This window comes from Pocillopora verrucosa, chromosome 12 (genome assembly GCF_036669915.1).
Source record: "Pocillopora verrucosa isolate sample1 chromosome 12, ASM3666991v2, whole genome shotgun sequence".
NCBI classification, from domain to species: domain Eukaryota; kingdom Metazoa; phylum Cnidaria; class Anthozoa; order Scleractinia; family Pocilloporidae; genus Pocillopora; species Pocillopora verrucosa.
The window spans coordinates 6,812,652-6,839,408 of NC_089323.1; the positions used below are offsets into that span (position 1 = coordinate 6,812,652).

Genomic DNA, 26,757 nt, shown 5'->3' on the forward strand with positions numbered 1-26,757 from the left:
TGAAACACGTTATAAGGAATAGTATAGGGAACGAAATATGGTCGATTTACAACGATAAATATTTCGAAATATGAAGATTTTTCTCGTAAAATAAAATCAATAAAACTTACTCATACCCTGTGTATCCGTTGTAGTTTCTGGCGATTCGTTTTGCCGTTTTAAGCTTGCTTTACCATCACTATTATTCACGTCATCTACTTTTATTACGTTGGTAAAATCTGTACAGACACACACCAACCAACTCGCGCGCAAAGTAAGAAGACTATTGAAGGCTTGAAATTATATTACGATCGATTTTCATCAAGAAATGGGCCAGGAATTTCCACAATAGTGCAAATAATCGTGAAGGCTGATCGCGGAAAAGCGATTGCGTGACGCTCGGTAAGCTGTAAGATGACATGTTATTATACCAGACGTAAAAACTCTTCAGATTCTCAGTCTGCATTTTGTACCCACTCTGCAGTCTGCAGTCTATATTTTGTATCCGGTCCGGTCTGCAGTCTGCTGTCTGCATTTTGTACTAACAGGTATCCGTGGCACCAATACAGTTTATTTTTGGTTACATTTATTCGCACAACACACATAATCTACCACAAAATACCTGTGTGTGTGAGGTAATTCGACATTTTCGTTCTTTCCCCGTTAATAATCTTCTTTCCTTTTGTAAGAATGTAGACATCACTTACAATGTTTCAAGTAATCCACCCACCCTACAAAAAAAAACTCTAACTCTTGCATGCATAGCATGCCTATGTTTTGAAATAGGTGTATGCCCTTGGCCAGACTTGAGCTCACTATTTCAGTATACTAGTCCGACACCCGTATCACTATCACTACACTTGATTCCAGGATCCAGTACCATCCAGGTATCCCAGTTACCCTGCTCACAGGGTCTAGTCATAAAATTTTTTTTTTTTTTTTTTTTTTTCCTCCGCCACAAAATGGAAAAATTGCGCAATAGTACCCCAGAGGTCATTGGGCCCTCAACACCATGACAACTAACTGTGATCCAATGAGTTCACATGCTGATCACATGCTGATCACGCGTGTTATCTTGATGATTGACGTTGTCATGCACGGACAGGGCCGGGTCACATGACGAACACGAGATTTTTGCCCAAAAAACTTTTGTCAGTTGTTTTGTATTTCAACGTATTTGGATTACGATCATCCTGGAGCATTATGGGCGCAAACGCGCAAAATACTTACAGACGCATACGCATACACAAGTCGTATTGTTCGCGGCCAATCCACACAAAAAGATTATTTATTGCGGTAATTTTGGACGGATTGAATCGCGAACGCTTGAAAGCCATGAAAGCTTGAATGCCTTGTATGTATGCCTTGTATGCTAAGTATGCCAATGTCTTAGTTGAAAAACGTTCACTTGTTGTAAAAAAAGCAAAATCTGAAATCTGAAACCAAACTGCATATACTCTATGCAATCTATTGAACAACACACTACTACCGTGAGACTGAAGAAACAAAATTCAAATGGATGCAAACTGCTTGTGAAAGAAAGACGACATGTTGGATTCACTTGATGCCAGGGAACGTAGCTACGATAACAGTGCGAATGGTATTAATTTCACGATCAGAAAGGTGAATCTTATTTTTTTTTCATTGTAGTTGTATGGATATTCTTTTTTAATAAATACATGATCCAAAACCCTGTTTTTTTTTGTGTATAATGTTATTATGTTAAGTATTGTTTACGCAATTGTCTTGTCACAGGCGACCCAAGGTCACGTCTCGAGAAAAAGCCAACGATTAATTCACGAACGCGTCACGCGTTGTGTGACTCGGTGTTAAGTTACGAGAGGAACCGTTGAAAATTTGAACACGTTATAAATAGTATAGGGAACGAAAATATGGTCGATTTACAACGATAAATATTTCGAAATATGAAGATTTTTCTCGTAAAATCAAAAAAACTTACTCATACCCTGTGTATCCGTTGTAGTTTTCTGGCGATTTGTTGCCGTTTTAAGCTTGCTTTACCATCACTATTATTCACGTCATCTACTTTTATTACGTTAAAAAAATCTGTACAACCAACTCGCGCGCAAAGTAAGAAGACTATATTGAAGGCTTGAAATTATATTACGATCGATTTTCATCAAGAAATGGGCCAGGAATTTTCCACAATAGTGCAAATAATCGTGAAGGCTGATCGCGGAAAAGCGATTGCGTGACGCTCGGTAAGCTGTAAGATGACATGTTATTATATACCAGACGTAAAAAAACTCTTCAGATTCTCAGTCTGCATTTTGTACCCACTCTGCAGTCTATATTTTGTATCCGGTCTGCAGTCTGCTGTCTGCATTTTGTACTAACAGGTATCCGTGGCACCAATACAGTTTTTTTTTGGTTACATTTATTCGCAAAAACACACATAATCTACCAAAAAATACTGTGTGTGAGGTAATTCGACATTTTCATTCTTTCCCGCGTTAATAATAATCTTCTTTCCTTTTGTAAGAATGTAGACCACTTACAATGTTTCAAGTAATCCACCCACCCTACAAAAAAAAATAACTCTTGCATGCATAGCATGCCTATGTTTTGAAAGACAGGTGTATGCCCTTGGCCAGACTTGAGCTCACTATTTCAGTATACTAGTCCGACACGCGTAGTATCACTACACTTGATGACAGGAAGAAAGAATGATTGCACATTTTGATCAAATCGAAGTTTCCTGGTCAAGTACTTTGTTCATAACAGAGGATGTAAAGACTTCCCATTTAATCCCCAGATTTCCAAGTACACTACAAGAAAACGAGTTGAAGTTGGAAATTATCCGAGAGCCTTAGCGAACTTCGCCAAAAACATACGTCCAAGAAACCTTATCTTCGTCGTGCACTTAGCGTTCAACAATCTGCCTAAAAAAAATAATTGACGTTACAATAATATTCCAGAAGACAGGATATATTTATAATAGTCACGCGCAGCCGAATTCTTCCACAGCACGTGCACCAACGTGGTGCCCTTCAAAAGTAAAGTTATCCGCAAATCACTCAGTAGACACGACAATGGACAAGAAAAAGATAAAAGACGTTCGATAGTGCTTTAGAACCCTCTATTTAGATAGCACATAACGGTTCCTTTCCGTGTTTTGACCTCCACCAGAAAAAAACAACAACAACAACACAAGCAAAAACACAAAGTTAGTAGTGTCTCTCACAACAGCTGATGATGAAGAGAAGTACAGGGACTCTCATTTCGTAATGACATTCCTCCTTCTTAACATTCAAGATGTAACAAAAATTACTTCAAAAACCAACCTTCAAGCACGTTAAAGTACTCAAAATTTATATTTTCTAATGATAAGCAGAGAGCATCCCGGCGATAATTCATTTATTCAACTACCAAACAGCTAATGAAAATTGTACATGCAGTACCAAAGAACACATCCATTTTATATAAATATAAACATATAACAAAAAGTATGGATTTGACAACAACTCCCTCTCTGTTCATCTTAATAATCTTAATTACCTTTTGTTCTCTAAACATTTTTAAAAATTGCAATAAATAATAAATTATTAATATAACTAATAATGAAATTTACATCAAACTATTATAAATCTATTAAAATACACAATAACCAAATCTAAGACAAGTTTCTGTAAACCAGATCTGCCAGCACAGAGCAGTCTATTGAAAAGTTCATGCATCAATAAGAATTCCAAGTCATTCTATTTGGAGGTTGGTTTGGCTACTGTTAACTCTTCCTCTTAATTAAGCAAACACTTCCTATGACTAACCACTTTGTAAATACAAACTTTTTCCTTGTCATGAAATGTTTTGGAAAAGAACTGCGACCAGTTTAGTCACCAGAAATTTGACATTTTTTCTGTTAGTTTTATAGTTCTCGGACATTAAAAACACAAAGCATTCCAGAGGTTTTCTGCCCTCCAGTACCAAAAACACTGATAGTTTTTGTCTGATTTACAAATCCAAACTGCGTAATAGTTATGGAAGATTCTTGATTTCATGAAAAATGAGTGATATTGTGGATAAAGGGATTTCAAGGAAATGTTTCAAACATGAAAAATAAATAAGTATTTAATAACTACAGTTAAAGTTGCCTGATTCAGCCAATAATTGCTTCTGAAACTACTCTTACTAGTATGTTTACTTTATAACAACTGATTAGGCTGTAAAAAAAAGTCATCAGTTGCCCAAAATGTTTCTACTAGTTGTTTTGATTTTTCTCTACATGTAAGTAAATTTTTTTTCTTGGCGTAAGAAGGGTTCTTTGAGAGAGAACCAACTGCTTATCACTCTCTCTGATAATACTGTAGGGGAGCTCTCAAAATAAAGAAAAATCTCTAAAAAATCAGTTTATACATTAAATATATTGGCCAGTCAGTTGTGACTATTAGAAGATTTCTTTAAATAACAAATCCGCCCTGTTTCATAAAACAATTTATGAGCTTAATACTTCACTGAAAATTGCTTGCTCAATAAATTAGTAAGAGTAGCTAGTTAATCCCTGACAGAAATAAAAGGAATGCTTTACACAGTAAGCTAGCACATACAGAGGATAATTTTCATCACATTCACACAAGTTTTTAATCAAAACATGTAAATGGGTGCATAGAAAAGAGCTCTGAGTAGCTTGTGATAGACAGCTAGATTCTCCTTCCAAAATAGCATGTATTCCATTGTGAAACAAAGGGAGAAGTAGCAGTTACATCACAACTCACTCAAAGCTTTATTCAATGCATTCCCCTTCAGTTTTGTTAGCAAAAGTTAAGACTTGCATTTATCCAAACCTCAGATACACTTTAAAATCAATATGCACTACATTGGTCTGCAACCTTGATGCAACATTTTAAAATGTTCCAAGTACACATATAAAAGACAGGCATAAAGAAATTAGAGACCCATCATTCGATACTCATTGTGCCTCTATGCTAGACCCCAAACAAACATATCAGTCTGATTCAAAACAGATGTTTGCACTGTGTCCATATTCTGTATTTACAAGTATAAGAAGGAAGAAATTTTTGGTCATCTCATGACCCAAGTATAAATGTGTCCTTAACAAATAATTATGCTCTTACGCTCATATGTGTAAACAACCCGAGTGCTGTTCTATTTTAAGTGATTATGAAAGAACACATCACTGCTCCAGCCTCTATCAACTGTCAGCCATTACTGTTGGCTGACAGATAACCCACAGGTTACAAATGGCCATCAACAAAAGTTTTAAATGGATTTTAAAGCAATATACCTGCCAATTAACCTCCAAAATAATACTTTGACTTGGTTTTTATGCATGCTTTTGATGTTGATCTTACTCTGCATACACTGAACACTATTAAATGACTTAATACCCATACGATTCAACAAAAACATTTTGGCACAATCTCTTGAACAATGAAGTATGTCCAATGAGCCTAATTGGCCAACGTCTGTCAGGTGGACTGTTGGCCAATTGTTGATTGTGAGTTGACTGACAAGTTTTTTTCAGGGAGTTGTTCTTCACAATTACCCTATTTTCTTTGTTTAATTGATAAAACACACACTTAGGACCCTGGGAGTAGGTTTATGTACGATCATAATATATCAGTTGCTTGCTACCATGCAGAAACCACACCAAAACAGAGAGCATAAGGAGTACAATCTGTGGGAAGTGCATGGGAGAGCCGCCAGAAATTGGTAGCTGGGAATGTTCAAAGTCTTCTGAAAGAAACAGTTTAACAAGAAGACAGTCATACTGATATAATCTTGTAAATAAAATAAAAAGATGGTAAGTTTTGGACTTGGTAAAGAAATAGAGAAAGATTTTTTTTTTTGTCTTGTCATGAGCATGGAACAAGGAAAAGATTACGAGTTAATTCCCATAAGCAATCAAACCTCAGACCTTTGGGTTCCATGCTCTGATGCTCTACCACTGAGTCACAGAGACTATGATGAGCATGGCCCATTACAAAGTTCTACACCTTTACATCAGTATACATATTCTACATACTGTTATCCATACATTTCCCAAGGTGCTGATAAGGAGAACTTGATTAACAATCAAGAGCTACTTTAGTCAGTGATCATTGCCTCTATTCTTGTGACTTTAATGTGTGATTTTTTGGGCTGATATTGTTTGGAGAAATCAGATGTTAGTCCCTCTTAAAGCTCAAAAGGTATATGGCTTTCATTATATGTAGGTTCCCTTGCCATAATCTTTGTTTTTTGTTTGTTTGCTTTCTCTATCAGTTGTTGTCAATTGTAGTAATGTCACATATAATGGCAATTAACCCTTTACACCCTAACATCAGTATGTATATTCTCCATATTCTCCATACATTTCCTAAGATGCTGACGAAGAGATTTGTTTAAAAATCAAGAGCCTCTTCCTTTATTCTTGAGACCTAATGTGTGATTCAGGGGTGATTCTGTAAGGAGTAATTTGATGCTAGTCACTCTCTGGGGTCAAAGATTAAAAAAAAAAATATATATATATATATATATAATATAATATATGTAACATTTTAACTCTGACCCCTGAGAGTGACCAGCATCAAATTACTCCTTACAGAATCACCCCTGATATACACCATATAGGGTCAAAAGTATAGACTTACCAAGATCTATAATCACTTCATTTGAAGGGGGTCCTAAGCCTGCCTTGTTCTGGGCCCTGACTCTAGCATTGTACTTTCCATTTGGAAGTCTCAGGCCGCCATATTCAGTACTTGTAGTTTCGGCTTTGTTCGGTGACTTCCACGAGAGACCTTTAGCCACATATTGAATAACATAACGCTTGATTTCTGTGCCACCATCTGTTGATGGGGGATCCCATTTCAGTTGGATATAAATTGCTGCTTCATCAAATACTGTTTGTGTTTTAAGATTTCTTGGTGGTGATGGTGGAGCTGTAAAAAAGTATCCTTACAATTTAGTTGAGAATTAGAGAGATTTCCACTCTGATATCAACTGACAACAGCAAACTAATTTAAGACTCCCAGCTAACATCCATTGAACAACCTAGAAGCAACTCAAAAGCTAGACATTTGGCAAAATGGAATCTATTTGTTAACCCTTTACAGTCCCTATCATCATTATGCATTTTCTCTCTACTGTTCTCTATACATTTCCTAAGGTGCTGACTAAGAGAATTTGTTTAACAATCAAGAGTTTCTTTAGTTGGTGATCATTTCCTTCATTCTCATGACCTCAATATGTGATTCTGGGATGATATTGTAAGGAGAAATTAGATGCTGGTCACTTCAGGGGTTACAGGATTAATGTTTATCGTATGATAAAAAGCAAAATGATGTTAATGGTGACCCCATTAGATCAGAATTTAGACCCAATAAAAATGCATTTTAAACCTTTACACTGTAACATCAGTATGCATATTATCCATACTTCTCCCTAGACATTTCCTAGGTTCTGACAAGGAGAATTTGTTCAACAATCAAGATATTTTTTAGTCAGTGTTCTTCTCTCTTACTCTCATGACCTTAATGTTTGAGTTAAGGGTGATTTGAGAGGAAAAATTAGATGTTAGTTACTATTAGGTGTTAAATGGTTAATAATTCAGGTTATCATAGGAGGGGAATTCTCCTTATCATATAATTATTATGGTATCAAGCAAAGAAAGGGAAAAATCAATACCAAGGTATTGTTTAATTTAAACACAAAACTTTCACAACTAAAATTCAATAAATGTAGGGTAGACAGATGGGAGAATGATACAAAGGTCTTGTGTGACAGGTTAATAACACATACTAAGCTTTTGACTTGACTGCCATGGTATTTTACAGTGTGCTTGTTCTCGGCTTGGCCTTGCAGTGTCTCAAACTCAACATCCTTTTTGGTAACTATTTGTATGGCGCTCTTGCTAGCTGTGTCATCATGCCATCCCTTGGGTACTGTTTTGTGAGGATATGCATCCATGAGAACATTGCTGTATCGCCCTCCAGAATCTTCACTGCACAAACTACTGATATCTTGTGGTTCAACCAAGACTCTTTACTGACATCAGAGGCAGACTTATCTATCACGAGATCTAGAAAATGGCAAAAATAACGCATGAATGATTGTCACAATCAGAGACTAAAAGGACCAGCAACTAGCTTCCCTATTTTGTACATATGCGTTGTTAGATATGTATTTCATTGTTAAGGAAATAAGTTTGTCGTTGCTGATTGTACACAACAGTAGGTTAGTGATCTCCCATAATTTGAACACAACAGGAAATATGAACTTGCAAGCCAGTAGAGCGATCCTTTTTCCTGTCAAATTTTAAATAATTTCAAGCAATTTAGATAATAAAAAGGTACAGCAGCCAGTAAATGTTGCCATTTACTGTCTGAAAAGGAGAACACTGCTAAGTTCCTAGTTTTTACCTCCACTATCAAACGTAATTATATGTCATGACAGAGTTGTTTAGAGATTGCAAGGAGAAACAATCTTTCAAAGATAGAGTCATTTTATCAACTAAGCTGGTGTAAACTGGCCACCATAGAGAGCTTCTCAAACAGCCTGTCACCCTTTTAACCTCCCAGGAGTGCCCAAGACAGAATTTCTCCTAACAAAATTGATACAATATTCAGCAGACAAGTGATGAGAATAGAGAAAATATCAATTGGGGGATTACAAGGTTGATCTAATACCTAATTCTCCAAGCTAAAAGCACAAGAATTGCATGGTAGACAGTAAAGAGAATTACCAATGAGATATTGAGAGTGAAAGAAGACCTTGAATCTTAAACAGTGAACATCAGTAGGTTTATCTTTGTCTCTAAACCCTTCGCAGCCTAATACCAGTATTGATATTTTCCTTGCTGTACTCCATACATTTCATTTAGAATTGACCAGGAGAATTTGTTTAACATTCAGAGCACACTTTAACAATCATTCTTTCTATTGTCATGACCTTAATGTTTGATTCACTGGTGAGACTACATTGAGAAATTCAATGCCAGTCACTTTAAATTAGCAGTTAAAAAAGTAAAAACATGATAGGTCGTATAAAATCTTTATAATAGTCTTTTGAGTGGCAGAGACAAAAATCTCTTGAGGACCTGTTCTGCAGCATACTCTGAGGTCTCCATTGTGGTTTTTAGCTGTTAAAAAGTTAAAAAAGAGAGTGCTCACTTATAGGTAAAAAAAAAAATTAAAAAAAAAGAAAACATTTCTGAACAAGCTGAAAATCAACATATCATTTTACATTTATCACAAGTAAAAAAATTCAAACTTGTTAGAGAAACAAGATTTCACTATTTTGCAAAGTTAATAATTATCATATCGATAGTTTTACAACTAAATTGAAAAAATCATTCACTATGAAGCCTTAAGGAGTATTGCATTTTAAGTCATTGAATAGACATATGCTGTAAATGTCAGTGCCTCATTACAAAAGAAGAGATACCAGAGGCATATGTTTTCATTGATTAATGCTTTACACATCAACATCAGTATGCATATTCTCCATACAGTTCTCTATATATTTCCTAAGGTGTTGACAAGGAGAATTTGTTTAACAATCAAGAGCCTCTTCAGTTGGTGATCATTTCTGATATTCTCTTGATCTTAATGGGTGATTCAGGAGAAATATTGTAAAGAGAACTGGTGTTAGTCACTCGCAGGGGTTTAAAGGTTAAAATGTATTTCATAATTCTCAGAAAGGTGTCAGGGTCTAGATGACTCAATATTTTATACCTGCAGCCATATTCACTCATCTGAAAATGAAAATCTAATGGTTTTTAATCATTAATGAAGACTTGACAGCTGACTAAAAGCAAAATTTCATAATTTCCACACCAAATGCAATTTTTAGCACTTTAAAAATTCTTCCACATCACTCACTGTACCCATTTCACATTACATACCATAAGAAAATTTATCTTCTTAACATATCATCATTTAGTTAATTTTATTATCAAACATTTTTCATTAAATGTCTTCTTGAGGATCATAACAACTATTTTAAGCAAACACTCCTAAAATGGAAAAAAATCCTTTATACACTAAATTAAATCATAACCACTGGAATGAAATATATTCTTTCCAGCAGTGTAATCTAATAAAAGTTTTGCATGAGGATTTTTCTAAAGTTTTTCAAAATAATCAAGATTTTATAATAGCCCAACAAGGTGCAGAAATTTATATTTTTGCACTTAAAAGCAAGAAAAAAATTCCACCTGATATATAGACAATCATGTAACATTCTACTCTATACATTCCCTGATTCCACATCACATATATTTATTGCCTAATCAACTTGGCAAAAGAGAAGTTACACGTAATTTTTCATAGATGCTAGAATTTTCATTATTATTGTATGGTATTTTGGCTATTACCATTCTCAAAAATTCCTTTCCACTCAAAACAACAATCTTTATTCAAGACTTTTTCTTCCAATGATTATTACCTACCATAAATCGTTTCCCCTAAAATGGGTTCAAAGAGATAGAACAAGAGAGCAGCACTTTGACCACAATTGAGAACAAAATTACATATAACTTGTATAAATATTCATCACAAATTATGATTATACTGACAATCCTTAAGTTTCACACTGAACTTATAAATTTCAATTTTGGGTTTTTTGTAAACAAGATGGTCGTAATTTTTTCCTTTCTTCAACAGAAATCGAAGCTAAGCTATCATCCCTATTTCTAAAAAGTGGATATTACAAATTACAAAAAAATGTGTATTGAAGGTGCAAAATTATAATTTCATGACTAAGTCAATTTGTGGGTTTTGAACACCTGCCTTCAGAAAATAAAAGAAACACATTACAAATACGAGGAATATGCAGATAAAGTGAGATAGCTGACTACCACGATAACAGAACTCATATTGCCAAGAAAAGTTGGCCAGAGGGCAGATTCTCCTCTAAGTGTCAAATCGGATGAAACATCAAATTGAATTCTTTCCATGCCACGATTCACCAAAGAAAAGAGAAAAAGCAATCAAAACAACATTTTAGAGAGAAACGTTTTCACAGTTGGGTCTCAGTATGGAAGACACCGCAAACAACAAGAAAGTGATCCTTATCTGGATGTATCACAAATAAAACACGATGTTGACAGTTCGCGGTCAAAATTTGTTCGAAGAAAAACTTTGACGCGCGGGGAAATGCAAACTCAGAACTAGAGGCGTTTCACGAAGGTCAGAAATGAACAACTGCTTCCCATTCTCATGTTGATTTTGTATTAGAACGCACTAGAATGTCAGAACAAACTGAAAGCCACGCAAACATGAAAAAATTTCCCTAATAAAATTCCTTGATGAACAAACGCTCAGAGCCTGTCCAAACTGATGCATTTTCAAAATATTTATCCACGTATCAACAGGATAGTCGATTACGTGCTAGATTCCAAACAAATAACAATTTTCTTGTTCTATGCAATTAACAACTTGCTAATTCGAACGCGATATCACGTCTTACTATTTTTATCACGCCATGGATTTCCCTTCCTTTCCGAGAGCACGCCAATGAGTACAAAGGGATAAACAAAACATTATGGTGCTAAATGATAAACATCCCACTATTTTCAGACTTTATTTTGACCAACTAGCTTTCGAACGTTGTTGATCTTAAATGTTTCTTTCTTTTTAGCCTTTTCCAGAAGGCACTAACTAATAAGCAAGCTTGATCTCCATTAGAATAATAAATGACATCATTCATATCTCGAGAGTCGCGCCGCTACATTATAACTATTATCGCCCTGCACAATATTTGGTTTCTTTTAACAAAGAAACGAGTTAAATCCAAAAATATTTACCATATTCAAAAAAGAGATTCGCACCATCATTAATGCAAAATAAATTTACACATCTTTGCAACTGTTTTGAAGATCTTCCAAGACTACCTCTGGAACACTGATCAAAACAAATTCAAATTACGCGCGCGTAAATTTAAGAATCAGTGTATTGAAAAAATTATTTGCATACTACTCACCGACAACGGACAGTTTGACTTCGTCACTTTCGGTTTTTCCATGAATTCCATATCTTATTTGACAAAAGAAAGTCCTAGAGTCTTCCATTTCAAGATTCCTAATCTTAAAACTCGCTCGCTTGCCAGGGACGATCTCAACTCTGTCTCGAACCCATTCAACATCTTTGTGTAGGTTGTTCTGTTTAGTTCCGTTGTCGGTCTTAACCAGAATGGCTACATTTTTATTTTTAATTGTAACAACTCCGAATTGGATCTCTTGAACGTCTTCCTTAACATATTCCCAATCAAACTGCACATCCTCTCCGACAAATACCTCCTTATCTTTCGGTTTCGTAGAAAAGGTACCTGTGTCTTGACTCGTCGCATACGCTAGTTAATAACCAAAAGTAAAAACAAAGCAAATTCAGTCACAATCCTTCGAAGTTCTGACCGATAATTCATCGATTGACTTACCAAATAACGTAACAAACAGGCCAATTGCCTTGATTTGAGAGCAGACAAAGAAATTCATTGCACGACTTCCCCATGCACAGCACGCTTTGAACAACACACGTTAACGGCCAACGGTCAAGCAAATTTCGCTGTGCTTTTTACTCTCAAAATGAATACCAAAGAGCACGCTAATTTCGAAGCACAAAGATGAGTTTGTTATAGACAGATGCACGAAAAGGCAGATTCCAAAACATGGTCATCAGATAATGTCGATCACACTTCCTTCATGAGAGATTTCTGTTTGTCTTCTTCAAACATATGACTCGTGGCTTGCTATTTATATAGCGCAGATCACGTGGTTTTTCAACCGCAATTGCGACGCGTTTTTCTGCGTCCTGAGGTAGGAGACATTCGATATTCCTTTTCGAACGCACCGCAATCCTAGTGAGTTTGCCCTTTGGAAAATGCCGATCGAAGCAAAAGACAAAGAAAGAAGATTAATTTAAGAACATAATATCATTCTCTTTCTAGAGAACGCTAGGCTTCATTTTAAGTAATATCAACAAAGGGAACAAAATACTTCAGTTTATCAAGGAAAAAGTCACATTCTTAAAACAGCGTTAAGTCTTAAACCTCTTTAAGAGGTGCGAATAGGGTTTACCACAATATGAACTTCTGAATTTTTAAGAGAAAATGAAGGTTTTGAATTAATTTTCGGCAGGCAAACAGGATTTGTGTGTTAATATTCATATCCTTCCAAAAAAAATGTCTATAATGTTATAGCTTGGGCGTAACACAAGCAAATACCGCTTAATGAATAGTCACTAAGTTTTATTATGACAGTGTTTTTGTTCCTTTGAAACCATATAGTTTATGTTTAGAAGAGGTTTTAGCTCAAGAAAAAAGAAAGATTTTTATTCACAAGAGATTATATTTGTGGGGTGGCCTTTGAAGAACATGTTTGCATGCACTAAGTTTTCACTAAGAACATTTTACAATTATTGTAAGCTCTGTGAGTGATCAAGGTCTCGATATCCATTAATTTCAACGTTGTGTTATCCGATTTATCATATCACGCAAGTAATAATTCAAACACAAGTTGGGATGAAATTCAGGAAACGTGATGCATGCAGTCTAAAAATTCCAAACTCCAAATAATTTGTGAAGTCAAAGAAACTATGTTGGATTGTGAGGAATTCGTGGCCTTTTTCCTAAAAGGTAATCGTGTGCAGTGTTTATTGGCTAGAATATCTCCGATTATAAAACAAATAGTCATTATTTTAGTTTATTAAGATTAAATTATACATTCTACTGGCTTGGATTAAATAAAAAGAGTTAGTCGCCGATATGTCTATCTTTTCTTGCAGTGATATGTCATGAAAAAGCCATTTGCGCAAACGATTCTGAAAGAATATTGAACTTAATATTCTAGGCAAAATAAACATGCGGAAAAGCCATAACAATCTGTGTGTCTCATTGTATAAAAAGCGAAGTAAGAATAAACATATTTATGGAATTGTAACTGAATTGTTTGACCAATTCACTCCGGCGGCTGGTATAAAATATGCTTAAAAAGCTTACGTCGCAAAGATTCAGAGACACAAGAACAGTATGACAGCTTTCCAACTAGCAAAAAACGTCTGAAAACGAACAAGATGACTTGCTTTATCAAGGAAAAAGTATATTTGTCTCCAACTGATTTCTTTGTCAGATGTCAGAGGAGGGCTTCCCTATCCTAAGATCTTTTTGATTGATTTGCTGGTAAAGTTTCACACTGAGAAAAACCGTTTGTAGTCTGCTTACCAATAAGTACTTCCCATGTATATGGCTTGACTCAGTCAGTGATGCGGGCATAAGCTTGTCACAATTTTTTGACGTACGTTTTGCAGTAGAACAATTGGAGCCTTCCTTATCTGACAATAACCTCTCCAACAAAACTACGGTTTCCGAAACGAAACCAATCATGATTGCTCGCTTACTGCACAGTTGTTTTATGAAAAAACGCAAGCAATTTCGTTTGAAAACATAAAACTGCTGATATAAGACATATGCCACCCGTAGTTACTTACGATATCAAATAACGTGTGCATCTTTGGCAGAAAAGCAGGAACGGGCAGAAATTATTGTGTGAGATCAAATGAAAGATGAGGAAATTGGTTGACGAAAATGCAGCGTTTTTTTCAGATTTACAGAGTGAAAGTATTGATCCATGCAGCCATTTACATCAGCAAAATTTTTACACCTTAGATTTTTAGATATCTCATCTCATCATGATAACCCATGCTATAATGAACAATTTCAAACGCCTGGGTTGCGATTGAGTATTAACGATTCTTATGTCAAACATATCTGAATCACCTCAAGAACTAGCTTGCCTACAGACTTATTGCATTGAAGAAAGGATCAAGAATCTATTGAGCTTGTTCTCGAGTTTGACTCCTCTTGCTTCTTTTCTCATCAGTGACTGACTGAAATCAAGACTTATCGTGTACCCTATGATTTCTGTTCTGATCCGTCTATGAAGTGGAGCTAAACGCAAAGTTTTGCGGCTATTCTGTAAGAGGAAGGAGCTAAACAAAGATTCAAAGGTTATGGGAATGAAAAATAGTTTGGAGATTTTTGCTGACGGGTTTTGGACAGAGTTCATTTCATCGGCTATTCAATTTCGTGGTCAATTTATTAAATTCTTCCTTATAAAGTCAATTATGGAAAAATCTTATCAGTTTTAAGAAAGAGAGTACCTCTGAATAACGTTTCTTTGCGGAATAAAATCAACTGAAAGGGAAAAATCTAAGGACGTGTATGAAAAGATAAAAACTGAAAAGAAAAAACTTTATGAATGATATACATGTTTCATTTTCGAACAGGTGAGAGAGCATTTGCATCGTAGCAGCGCGCGGGGATTCTAAATCAAAGTGCGGGTTATTGCGAAATTGTTTTAAAATAAATAATTTGACCAATTTTGTCGGTAAACACATATTGCGGAACTACAGCTTTTTAGGAGTTTGTCTTAAATTGTTGTTAATATAAATAAAATTGCCAATTTAGTCTAAATTCAAATCAATTTTATTAACTTTGAAATTTCAACCCTTTCCAAAGGCCGAAGAAAACCCACGGTGATTTTTTAGTGGTTGCTGCGATAATCTCTTGCTAATCCCTTTTATCTCGTTATTAGCGCATATGCTCATTCAGATTTCCCACGATAGTACACGCGCACAGGTGTATGGAGCCAGAGGAACAAATTCTCGACTGGTAGAAAACCGCTAGTACGTTGAAAAAGATCTGCTCAGCGATAAAATTAATCTATTGCGGTTGTGGAGGGATATTTCAGGATCAACCATGCTTTAGCTTCCGGAGATAGCAGATATTATTCCGCAGTTAAAAATGGAAATTTGGCCAGCTGTAAAAGATTTTCGAATCCTTATGTTCTAGTTTGCCTCAAGCTTCGTTCACTCATCTTCCTTTCATTTTTTGGTTATTCATTCAATTTTTTTCCCCTGTTACACTGGATTCACATCCTTGAAAGATGCTGTGACCTTACGCGCACCGTGTCAAAATCGAACAATTAACCCACCCCTTCCCCCTGTCTATCCTTAGGGGTACAAATGGGAACAAACTATGGTTAGAGAAATCTAACCTAATACACGGGGTAACCTTCATGCAATGGAATAGCATCGTCTGCAGCGCAGCGTCTGTCTCGAGGGATGCTCGGCCCATAACCTGATCTTACTAAACACACACCCTAGGGAGTGGGGTGCGTATTACGGCCAAAGTACTGTATGGGTGGGATGTTCTGACCCGAGCTGCCTGACCCTACCCTTTTGAAAACCATTTTGTATTCCTGTTATACTCCTGTTATAAGCATAGAATGAAAACGCCACATGCATCCTTTCCCTACTCTAAAGGAAGGCAAAATGACGGTTAAACCACTGTAGGTCATCTCTAACTTCTTTCAAACTTACATTAACGGGCTGTTAGGCCTTTAAAGAAAAGCTAATGATAAATTTGGGCACCCCCCGCCCCTTTCTGCACCACACCCAAACGCTGTAAATTTCTACGCTCTTGTTACACACCTCTGGATTGAGAAATGTTCCCCTTGTCCAATTTGGAGAGAGAATCATCCCTACCTAATCAAGAGAAGACCTGATAATTATATTCTCTTGATATTATTCATCTAGGAAATCCTTCCCACTTCCACCGGCTACTCATACCCACTAGTGCCAAGATATTTGCACTCTATGGCCAACTCAGTATATTCCAAATACATCTTACACCATAAATGATAAAGTTGTGATTTTTGTAAATCCAGAATTTGTACATAATAAAACAATGGATAGCAATGAAAGAGCGCTCTCCATGGCTACTCCCAATTTCCGAATATCCTTTGCTATTCATCTCCAAGAGACTCTCGCGAGATGCGCACCCGTAAATCTTGTAATCGTTGCAGGAATAAACGATTAGTTTGAAATCATGTTTTTGGTGTTGTATTGTCTCACTATTTTATGGTATATTAAAAAAAACTATTCACCTCAATGAAGGTGGCTAGCGGCAGTGAATATTTACCTCGTCGCCTCGCGCCTCGGTAAATATACATCATTAGCCACCCCCACTTTGGTTGGCGGATGGGATAACGGGTCACGTGATTTTCTAATGAGTCCATGCAAGAAATATTGGAGTACAAGAGAATATAAACAGTGTATAATCTCTTGTGGGGACATCAATCATAATTACAGCCATTAAACCATTTTTAAAATTTCTACACTTGTCCAGTATCTAAAAGAGACATCTTTAAGGGTGGAATCGTTTGAGGATGCCGTGGACCTGTGATTTTGTCCAAATCCAATGGAAAATTTGTATAATTTGTTGTGAAAAGATGGAGCGACTTATGCAACAACCAAAGATGCCGAAACGTGCTTTCCTCGTAGAGTGATATGGCAAAGGGAACTTCACCATTCATGGTTTATGGCATCTGCTATCAGATCTATTTACACTTAACCCTTTACACCCCAACACTAATATCCAAATTCTCCACACTCTTCTATGCATTTCCTTTGGTGCTGACAAGGAGAATCTTTTTTTAGGTTGGTGACCATTTCCCTTATTCTCATGATCTTCATAAATAATTCAGCAGTATTATTGTGAGGAGAAATTACATGCTGGTCACTCTCAGGGTTAAACAGGTCAATGTCCCGTGACTGAAGTGATGTCACGACACGAGAATCATGTGAGGCGTATCCCGGTGTTTTGAGCAAATCCTCATCACCGCCATCATTACATTTCTCTGGCAAAGTTGCTATGGCTGTCTTTTCTAAACCTTTCTTTTCTGTTCGACTGAGGTGATGTATATTAAACAGACAGAACACCAAGGAGTACTAGCCGAACAAGTTGTCTGATCTTACGGGTGTTGTCCCAGAAAGGACTGTTGTCAACGTCATGGACAACAGCTAATGTTTCGATAACTTGTTCGGAAGTCATTAACATCAGAGTAGAGCGCAAAGTTGTCTATGAGTGAAATGTTTACACAAAACCATACACTAGACCTCCAATAGCATAACAACCGCGTGGTTTTTATTCAGGTGTTATGGGTATTAATTTTTCTCGATCGAAAGCCACAATCAACCCACTACGCTTGGATTTACGGCAACTTTGACCAGTCTATCTGTACACCATTCGTGCAAGAAGATGAAGGAAAACAAACAGAAGGCAAGAATAGGAATGAGTTGTCGAGAACTAACAAGGGACGACACCAGCTCATTACAAGCGTCAAGCTGCCGGAAAAGCTCATAATTAGAGGTTAAACTCTTTAGTTAAAAGCTCTGTGGCTGAACTATCAACAGGGTTTCAACTGAAACTTTTTCCATTACGGCTTCTGATGGTGTAACAGGAAGTTGTGCTCGGATAGGAAGTTGTGAGACGAAACATAAACACGGGAGCACCGTCTCAGGCTAAACTGCAGACGGTGGTAAGAAGTCTTAGGTGGCGGTCGACTGCTGGTAAACGGCTTTTAATGAAACTCCTGCTATCGACACAGAAATCTTCGGTGAATGCGAGCGAGAAAAATGGTATCGACAAGATAAAAGCTTCGAGGATAAACTGAGAACATTGCGGGGTACGTGGATGAAGATCAACCTTTTATTTGTTCGGACACATTTTAATTAACTGAGAAGTTTTTTCCAATAGTTCTTGCTGCAGAAAATAAAATCTGAGCATTCATCTCCATCAGACGGACACGTAGAAATCAACGTATGTTCAGTGTTGAAATTCCTTAAAACGGTAAGTTCTTTAAAAATGATCAGCTTGACGGATTATGACTTTGTAACGAGCTTGAGAGATTGAAAGGGGAAGGGTTGGGTGGGGCTGGGGGTCGGGGTGGGGCTGGAATGGATGAGAAAACTTTCCCAAGTTCACGTGGTTGTCGGTGTGACATTTACACCGGTGCTTTATGAGTAGTTTTCAAACATGTCCACAATACCACTAACAGTAAACTCTGTACTCGGATAAAAGAGGTGCGTATTAGAAACGACCAAACCACTTGGTACAAGGCACCATTTTTTCTAAGTGAGATTTTAGTTCATGATATGATTCAAATTTTGATATTGGTACCGATGTTTCCGGATAAGGGACTGCATTTGACTAGCGTTGGAGACAATTTTTGGTAGCTTTCTAACTACGCGAACAACATGTGGCTCAAAAGAGCAGGTTGCTCTCGGATTGGTTATACGTAAAGCATAGATCTGTTGTAACAGAAAAAAAAAGACACTTGGCAAAGATGAAGTCATCCTCAGTGAAAAATCAAGTAAAATGTGAAATATGTAATGACTGCATGATTTTCGGGCAACCAATTTCAAGAAGTCGTAAACGTGAATTTGGCTTTGATTCATACAACGGGTTCTACTGAAGAAGAGGCACCGAAGAGTTACTCGATCGACCCTGTAAGACAGCTAATATGGAAGGCAGAATAAAGATGTAGTAGAGAAAGTAAAACAGGGGTTGAAAAGCAGGTAATGGAAGCTGCTATGGTATCCTGTGGGGGGTGGGACCCAGGAAAATTCATTTTAACCGTACATTGTATAAAGGGGGGTGAGCCGCTGAGGCCACGCTCTTTCAATTCCCAACTCAACACCCCCCGGATTCAGCATTCCTGATGCTAATGACTGAGATCTTAGGACGTTGAGAGCTAGGAGCCAAAGCCACCGCAAAAAAGGAGTAAAGGCCAGTAAAAAACGACCCAGTTTAGTTTTAAGGCTGCTTAACTGAAATTGGGTTCTGAATTGACAATAACAAGGCCAGAACACAACACCAAAAATTATGTTCCCTACTCTATGTGAGAAGTGCATGGGTTCTTTGAACGTCGGCTGCTAACTAGTACAGAGAAGATGCAGGAGACTGGGCCTTTAGTTTATCGTCCTTGTCCGAGAAGACTAAATCGTCTAACCATTTGCGGATGTCGTAGCAAAGACGGCACATCTCCTCAGTTATTTAAGGACCTGAGTTTTGGACCGGTCTGGGCTTGTATCTCCGACATCACGCACGGCAGTCCGGCATGTACAACATGGGATAACCAAGGGCGGTTAAATTGACATTTCCCAAAGCCTCGACTATGAGCCTCCAACTCTGTTCCATTATTTTTTCTCTTGGCGATACTTAACTCATGCAAAAAAGAAAATTGCAAAAGAAAATTTACAGTATAAAATAGTTATTAATTGCAGATACTACCTTAGAGCAGGCGCTAGGTGAAGTAATAGCAGAAGGCATACCGATGAACAAAAGCTTAATGGTGTAGAGATAAATTCTATGCCAAAAATTGTGAAAATCCGATTAGCCAACTGGTCAGTGATCTGTCATGATCGTTGCACAAATTCATGTCGGAACAGATGAAAAGTGTTAAGTAAAACGTTAATAAGATAAGTGGTCTGGCGAAGTGGCTTAAGCTTTACTAATAAGTACGTTATCATAGAAAAGATTATCATTGCACTGTAAATGAAAAGTTCATGACAGATTTGCCCACACTCTAAACCTAAAACAATCAAGTGATTTTCTGGCCTCGATGCTGCACATGCAAACTTGCGTGAGACTAAAAGATCATCTCGTCTTTGGGGCAAAATAGGGTAATATGTGTACACTTGAAAAGTTTTTAGTTCACTTGGAACTGAAGTGAACTTGAGAAGTTTATTGCATACCAGCAGCGACTCTGGGTCTGTTTAAAAATGATCAGAATCTAACAAAGGTTTTAAGTTGATCGGCTTAGATACGAAAACCTCCGCTGAGACGGTAGCGTATTATGAAATTTTTGATACCTTAAGTTGCGATCAAATGTACTGGTTTGACCGGATGGGGCGCTTTTCAAGGTAAAATTTTATAAGCGGTTTCCGGCTTGCATTTCGTTGGTATGTTTATATATATTTGAGTCGTTTTTAGCATCATTATAAAAAGGGAAAAGGGACCGGAAAGAGGCTGAGAAACACGAAGAAAAGATGCCTGCATTTTCGTGCAAATCAAATCTGGAGATGAAACAATTACATGTAATCGGCGAATCTTTTAAGATAAAAGATTAAGCCAGACACTGCAACTGTCATTGTCATTGTGCGAAATAGATTGATCAATTTTTTTTGTACATCATGAAAGTGTATATATTATACTTATTTTCTTTTCAAAGATAAAAGATGGAATGGAACCGTCCAAATTTCTTTTTCTATTTTTTTCCCAATTTTTCCATGATTTTACTTCTTGTTAGCGTCTGGGTAGCACTGAAAAGAGACGTGTGTCAAGCAATAATAAATAACAAGAAATCATATATCCCGTTTTATTATACAACATTATGTTATTTGTTTACGAGTGCGAATTGTGTCGTCCCGATTCCATTGTGACAAATCAGAAACGCCCGCCCGCCGATTATGCATTAGCCAGCGGTTTGACGGACGCCGACATGAAATTCTCTGTTTATCAGAGGCCTAACAGTTCCCACACAGTCATTTGAAGAATCTTCTGTGTGGGTTTAACCCTGAAGTTGAACTTTTATAATGATTTGTATTATTCTGTTTTGTTATTGGAGTTTCTTTAAACTAAACCTCAAATTTCGCTCACCGTGGGTGATTAATAAATGGGAAGTTGGAACTCTTAGCACGAATCCTTGATAACTCTGCATGAGAGTAATAAAACAGTTGAGAGCGTAATTTGGTGTCAGATTACGCGGGAAGTAGAGAATAAATCTGAAAACAACGCACTTCAGTTTTAATCAAAACATTTTTCGACGCCCTTCCGACGAAAAGTGACATTAAAATATTTTACATAGTTCGTTCATGTGTTGTTTGACGCGGATTCGCATTGATTTTTTTTCGTTTTTGCGATCCTTTATCAATTATACAGTACCCTTATATAAACATTACCGCGGAGGTAAGTAGTTATTTTCCCAAATATTAAACCGTAATGGTTTTATACATCAGGAAAAACATGATAAAAGATGATATTAGTACGTTTAGGAAATTATCAGCCTGAGTAATGTTTGTTTTGCACTTAATTCCAAAAACAGACTATTAACTGAGTTAAAAGCTGTCCTGCGGGTCAATTTAGGTACAAAGTGCTTCGAATTTTACCAAAAGGTTTAATTATGTTATGGATGAAGCAATTCTTACGAACAATCACCTAAAGAAATTGTTCTTCTAAAATGAATGATTTTGATTGGTTCGCATTTGGCGGTCATGCTGATTTCAACCACTCAGAAGTGACAAGTGATACCACCCACGTGATCAAAGTGTCATCGAAGGAATGTAATTGATAATGCAGCCATAATTTTACGGTACACAAGCCTGAATTGGTGATGCGCAAAAAATATGCAAAAGCTGAAGCGTTAATTGGAGTGAGAAGTAATACGACTCTTTCATCGAGCGTGTTTATGATTTTAAGAACGATATGTTAGTTTTGGAGGTTGTTGTCATTTCTGGGTAGTCGGTAACAAGACGTTTAGAGCTAATAGCAATGTTGCTCTGTAAACTTTCGTGGTTGTCTGGTGTAGTCATAATCTTTATAGGTCAGTTCCACCACTACTGGTCAAGTTCTTCGAACTTGTTTAAGTTTGCAAATATTTTTGTCTTGCACAGATTTCTTGAGCCCTCTGTGAGTTTGATCCTAACTGTTTCATTATTCTGTTTGATCTGTAGGTGTCTCGGTTAGGGCACAGAAGCTAACCGCAGTGAGAGATAAAGTTAGCGTAAATGTTCGGCAAGATGTCTCTCTGAACTGGACCTTGGAAATAAAACCTGGAGAGAAACCTTTAATATTATGTGGAACAAGCACAAGCGGTTTGGAAGACTCGACCCCTACATTGAAAGACGTACTTTTTGTTAAAGGCAAATTTCAGGACAAACCTCAGCCATCAGATGAGATGCCTTCCAAATTTTCCGGCAGAGTCCACATGATTTGGCAGAGCCAAACTATTTCGCTCACGATCAAGCGGGTTGATCTATCAGACGAGGGCTTTTACATGTGCGAAGTCAGTACGTTATTTGTCACCGCCAGAGAAAAAATATCCTTGGAAGTGATAGGTAAGTGTGATGTTTTTGTGTTTTTTTTTTTGTACTCTCTCCATCTTCGGCTTAGCTTTTAGCCGCGCGGTTGATTAGAATACAGTTCAAACAGGCGATGAGACCCGTTCAACAATGACAGCGAGATGTAAGTATTATAAAAGCGCTTAATTATGTGCTCTTCGGAGCACTTTTGTAGCTTTTAGTAAACATTAACAATCGTGCATAAAGTAATGGATGCGTTTATTGCGCTCTATGGACTCAATGCTCAAATGAAGTAACCGAGAAGGAAACCAGATTTGTAAGATCCCTGATATTTGGTGGTGCGGTCATTTAGTTATGAAACAGACAGCTTACCAAGATCACATAGAGATAAAATTACTGATCAAGCAGAAAATCTGTTACGCGAGAGAAAGCGAAGGAAACAAACAATGAGATAACAAATTGTCTTGAAACCACCGTTTTTACATGAGAATCTTTTTCAGCAGTTTCATTAATGATCCTAAGGAAATGCCGATTGAGAACAAATCACAGTTGTAAATTGCTATGCTTCCTGAGTTATTTACCCGGCCAGTTGTCTTGTCAACAGTACACTTCTTCGCTTCTGATCGCCACAAAATCTCTATGTTTGGGTTAAACCAGCTTAAATTGCTTGAGAGGTTTGTTTGAAAATATTTTCAGAGTAATAATCGGTATTTCGGACTTCGGTGAACCAGAGATGTAACACAATTTTATCTTCGGCTACGATTTTGTACACTTTGTGATATTATCGATAGGGATAGCAATAAAGCTGTCCTTTCAACTCCCTCTGTTTACGGAGGTATCAGATTGTTTAGATTTGAATGAAGCTGCGTTAAGGGAATGTAAATAAGGCTTCTCGTAAAGGAAGTTATCCGTGATCTGCCTCAAATTTTAATTTTCGTCCATTCTATTATTGCACTGTTAGATTTGGTTTCATGTAATCGCGAATAACAGTTATTACATTGATTTAGTCACCCGCGTCACTTGCAAGGTCACTATAATTTTCAATATTTCTTTACTGTTTGCTTTTCTTTCTACATTCATACTTTTTCCATTTGTACTTTGAATATTTGGCCGCATTTTAATGCCGTGCTCGGAGAAACAAATTTTGGAACAAAATGATCAAACGTTCGAAATGGAAATGTCAACAAACCATTTACGATCGAATGAATAACCTAATGCGAATGCTAAAGACCTATGGAATAAGTCTGAAATCAGGGAGAACGCATTCAAGATAAATTGGTAATGGTAAGTTTAGAAGTCAATCCCGAAGAACATTTTGTTGTAATGGTGTGATTGGTATTTTTGAGAAAGGGATAATGCATTTTGTTGTAATGGTGTGATTGGTATTTTTGAGAAAGGGATAATGCATTTGCTTAGCTGGAAATTAATTTGTTCGTGACTTCTTCTATCGCAGATCGTCCTCGCAAGAAGCCACCCTGTAGGTCAAAAACCGCATATTGAGTGAAACAAAGCCCTTACTACGCTATCCGTTTATTTAGAATTTTTTAAGTGTCCTTGCTGCTCTTCTTTCGCATTTCATTGTCGCCGAATTGTAAACTGGACTTAAAAAATCGAGAACGGAGTTTAGCAGACCGTACAGGGCTTTGTTTTGACTCCGAGCGGACATTATTGAAGTCCTGTTGATGAATAGGCAACTACTGTTTTTTTCACAGAATTCATTACATATAATTTTTTAAGAGACCAGCTGCTCCAAGTAATTAAAAATCCTTTCTTTTGCCAACTCCTGAGAGGTCTTTTTTTGGCACAACCTTCAAATGATTTGCGATTAGTAAATAATTTATTCCTCAAGGGTGTCAATGTCAATGAAACAGCGTGGGGAACTTTGTTTTTTTCTTAGCAAACACTGTGTTTCGCTCCCGTGTAAGTTGCCTATTTTTATATTTCATTTTTATCTCCCAATATTAAATTCAGATTTAGCTGTGGTGAAATATTTTGGAAAGTTTGGTTCGTATTGTACGTAATGTTTTTATTCAAATACTTCCTTGTGGGTAATCATTGATGGAATTTTCAATTTAGAACGACACTTGATATATGACGGTGAAAAATCGCTTTTAGATGCAAATGCGAAAAACATACAAAAATCAGTCATATTCAAAATTAGAATGTCAAGATAATATGAACATTTAAGTAATTTAAAATCTGCTGATTCTTAAATTCATCTTTTTTATGAATAAAATTTGTCTTACATAAATTTGTCTTGGAAAAGAAAAATTGAAAGGAGAAATCTTTTGACCAGGAGGTTAAGAGGTTGAAAGAATATTAATATTGTGACCATAACTGATGTGTTCTAATATCTGTGACATTTGATTTGTGTTTGGATATGGGTGTTCCAAACATTTAACTGGAAGTTGGGTGTTGGATTCATGTATTAATAATTTGTAAGGGTTTTTTTTTTGCATTCAGGCATAAAGTTGAAATGGCAGGAAGGTACAGAGTAGCTTACAAGTGAGATGAGTTTGAAAATAGTTGCTGTTGATCATTTAGCCTTGTTATTGCTGGCTGTCTAAACACTTATAGTAGTCTTCCTTATATTTTTGGGGTCTTTTAACCCTGAAGCTCCTATAAGTGATCAAGACATAATTTCTCCTTAGATATGAAGACGATATCAAGCAGGCAAGGACTGAGAATAAATGAAAATGTCAGTTAGGGGATTATTAATTGATCCAATGCCAAATTCTTCAAACTAACATCGGAAGAATTTTATGACTAACAGTAAGGAGAAGTGATCAGGAGATCTGTTAGTGAAAAGGCTAAACCCTTGCTGTAATGTCATCCAGTAAAGTTCAACAATATTTCATCCTTAGGTTTTTATTTTTTCACGCTTTTAAACTTAACTCCTCTGGCTGATTAAAAAATTGATGGTTTTCTTTTTAGAATCTAAAATCTAGCAAACATAATAAGGAGAGGCAAAGATAACTGAACTACTGGGTTTAATCTTGATGTAATCCCAAATTCTCACAACCTATTTTTAAGTTAAATGTGTCGCACCTTAGAGAGAATTACATGTAGCATCTGAGTAGTTACAAGGTTGATACACATGTTTTTGTGTCTTTTGTATATATAGTGTAGAAAGTTTGGTGAGATACGGTTTTTCTTACTAGAAAATGTTGGTTTTGGTACACTCTTGTTAATGCTGTTTTTTTTTTTGGTTTTGTTTTTCTTTTAACTAACGCAGTCAAGTTAGATGCAATTGAAGCTTTTAATTCTTTAAATCCTATTAGTGACCAAGACAGGATTTCTCCCTACAATTTTAATGCAATACCAGGCAGACAAGTCACAAGAATAAAGAAAAATATCAGTTCGGGTATTAATTATCAGTTGATCCAATACCAAATTCTCCAAACCAAGATTGTAAGAATTTTATGGCAGACAGTAAGGAGAATTACTGGTTGGATCGAGATCTTGGGAGTGAAAGGTGTATGAGAAAAACCTTTTAATCCTCTGCTGGAAATGAAACTTCAAGTGCACCACAGTGTTCTTAGTTAGATTTGAAGAAGGCATTTGCCAAATATGATGCAGGCTGCTGTGATAAATAGACAAATTGAATGGCTTAAGAACAAAACTTTGCAATCCTCTGCTGGAAATGAATTTCTTTTTGTGTACAAAGGGTTTCTCAGTAGGATTTGTAGTGGGCGTCTGCTTAATTTGAAGCAGGCTGCTGTGACAAGGAAAATATGAAAGTCAGGCACGTAGACTGTAAAAAGTAAGCCGCCGTAGATCTTAAAGTTGTTTGCTTTCTTTGACACCATTTATTTGACTTTACAAAATACTTTCAAGTCCTATTCACAATTTTTTTAACATGAGTGGTTACGTTAGGTTACTTAAAAAAATGGAAGAT

The 26,757-nt window shown here is 36.5% G+C and overlaps 1 protein-coding gene and 1 pseudogene across 2 annotated transcripts in view; one reads left to right on the forward strand and one right to left on the reverse strand.

Moving 5' to 3' along the window:
* Window positions 1-5,352: 5,352 nt before the first annotated feature.
* Window positions 5,353-12,689, reverse strand: LOC131790901 (uncharacterized; annotated as a pseudogene).
* Window positions 12,690-22,146: 9,457 nt separating this feature from the next.
* The window catches only part of LOC131790897 (receptor-type tyrosine-protein phosphatase S), a 34,658-nt gene continuing 30,047 nt past the window's right edge, over window positions 22,147-26,757 (forward strand). For both annotated transcript variants that reach the window (XM_066158969.1, XM_066158970.1), the window contains exons 1-2: window positions 22,147-22,381; window positions 22,512-22,895. In XM_066158969.1, coding sequence (XP_066015066.1) covers window positions 22,330-22,381; window positions 22,512-22,895 — 436 coding nt within the window. In that variant the 5' untranslated portion in view covers window positions 22,147-22,329. The remainder of the gene's footprint in view (window positions 22,382-22,511; window positions 22,896-26,757) is intronic.